The 1,343-nt window shown below is 67.3% G+C and overlaps 2 protein-coding genes across 2 annotated transcripts in view; both read left to right on the top strand.

The window, feature by feature from the left end:
* Positions 1-314, top strand: part of LOC108448424 (microtubule-actin cross-linking factor 1-like) — a 2,648-nt gene extending 2,334 nt beyond the window's left edge. Inside the window, exon 7 of the mRNA XM_017741212.1 lies at positions 68-314. Within this exon, the coding sequence (XP_017596701.1) occupies positions 68-314 (247 nt within the window). The remainder of the gene's footprint in view (positions 1-67) is intronic.
* A 54-nt stretch (positions 315-368) lies between these two features.
* LOC103620437 (microtubule-actin cross-linking factor 1-like) overlaps positions 369-1,343 on the top strand; it is a 13,197-nt gene continuing 12,222 nt past the window's right edge. Inside the window, exons 1-3 of the mRNA XM_017741211.1 lie at positions 369-599; positions 665-793; positions 1,286-1,341. Coding sequence (XP_017596700.1) covers positions 420-599; positions 665-793; positions 1,286-1,341 — 365 coding nt within the window. The 5' untranslated portion in view covers positions 369-419. The remainder of the gene's footprint in view (positions 600-664; positions 794-1,285; positions 1,342-1,343) is intronic.

Here is a 1,343-nt window from a genome sequence, read left to right as displayed (position 1 = left end):
GCTGTCTCCGCCCCGGCCCCGTGCCACAGCCCCTTGCCCGGGCACGCTCGTGATGTGCCTGACGCAGGCGAGGCCGCAAGGGCCGGGCTGTCCCCGCGCCGGGGGGGCCGTGCAAGGGCTGCCTGTCCCGGCCAAGCCCGGCCACGAACCGGCAAATCTTGTGTCTCGGCCCTGCCCCGCACCCTGCTGAGATCAAGAGCCCTGACACCAGCTTGGGGGCACCCACGGGTGCCATCCTTGCCCGATGTGGCACCCTCAGTCCTCAGTGCTGTGGTGGCAGCGATGCTTTGGGCAGCAGAGGTGTCTCGGGGTGAGGGGCTTTGCATGGTGCAGATAGAGGAACGTGGGGGGTGGGTGCCCCTGCCCCGGTCCCAGCCGTGACCCTGCCACCCCATCCCCAGGTGCTGCGGACCGACGTGATGTCCCACGCCCGCACGGTGCAGTCGGTGACTGAGGCCGGGCAGGGGCTGCTGCTGTCCAGCCTGGGGGATAGCGTGGAGGGGCTGCAGCGCAGCCTCCAGCAGCTGGGACAGCACTGGGACCTGGTGCGCAGCGAGACCGAGAGCCGGCAGCTGGAGCTGGAGAACAACCTCAGCCAGGTACGGCCGCGGGACTGCGGCGCTGCCAGGCGGCGGCCACGGCGCTGACCCCCCATCGCCCGCAGGTGCAGGACATCACGCTGGAAATCACGGAGCTGCTGCAGTGGCTGGAGCAGGTGGAGCTGCAGCTCTTCTGCTCCAAGCCGGCCTGGGGCCACCCGGATGCCACCAAAGAAAAGCTCAATGCACACTTGGTGAGAACCAGCGCCAGACTGGGTCCTGCTGCAGGGCCGGCCCCTGGGGTCTGTTGATCTCTTGGGGGAAGGTGTGCCCCAGATCCACCCCTCTCCACACTGCTGGGCCGGGATCCTTCTCTGCTGCCTCTTCTCCCCAACCACGCAGACCCTGGTACCCCTCCCTCAGCTGCTCCGTGAGACAGAGCAGGAGCCATCCTTGTCCTTGTCCCTTACCCTGAACCTGTCCCCATCCGCATCCCTGTCTCCATCCCCTCTCCCTGTCCACTGTGGCTGTCTCTGTTGTCCCCATCCCTGTCCCCTGTCTACTTTACCCCTGTCTACTTTGACCCCTCCACATCCCCATCCCTGTCCCCTTTCTCATCCCCATCCTTGTTCCCATCCCCATCTCTGTACCTGTCATCCTCCCCGCCCCATCCCTATCCCCATCCCGATCCCTGTCCCCTTCCTCATCCTGCTCGCTGTCCCCATCCTGACCCGCTGTCCCGGCAGGAGCTGTGCCGGGAGCTGGAGGCGCGGGCGGTCACGTACCGGGGGCTGCGGGAGCGGC

The sequence above is a fragment of the Corvus brachyrhynchos genome, unplaced genomic scaffold (genome assembly GCF_000691975.1).
Source record: "Corvus brachyrhynchos isolate BGI_N302 unplaced genomic scaffold, ASM69197v1 scaffold308, whole genome shotgun sequence".
In the NCBI taxonomy this organism is placed as follows: domain Eukaryota; kingdom Metazoa; phylum Chordata; class Aves; order Passeriformes; family Corvidae; genus Corvus; species Corvus brachyrhynchos.
Note: the sequence above shows the minus strand (reverse complement) of the source record. Positions and strands in the feature narration are given on the sequence as shown.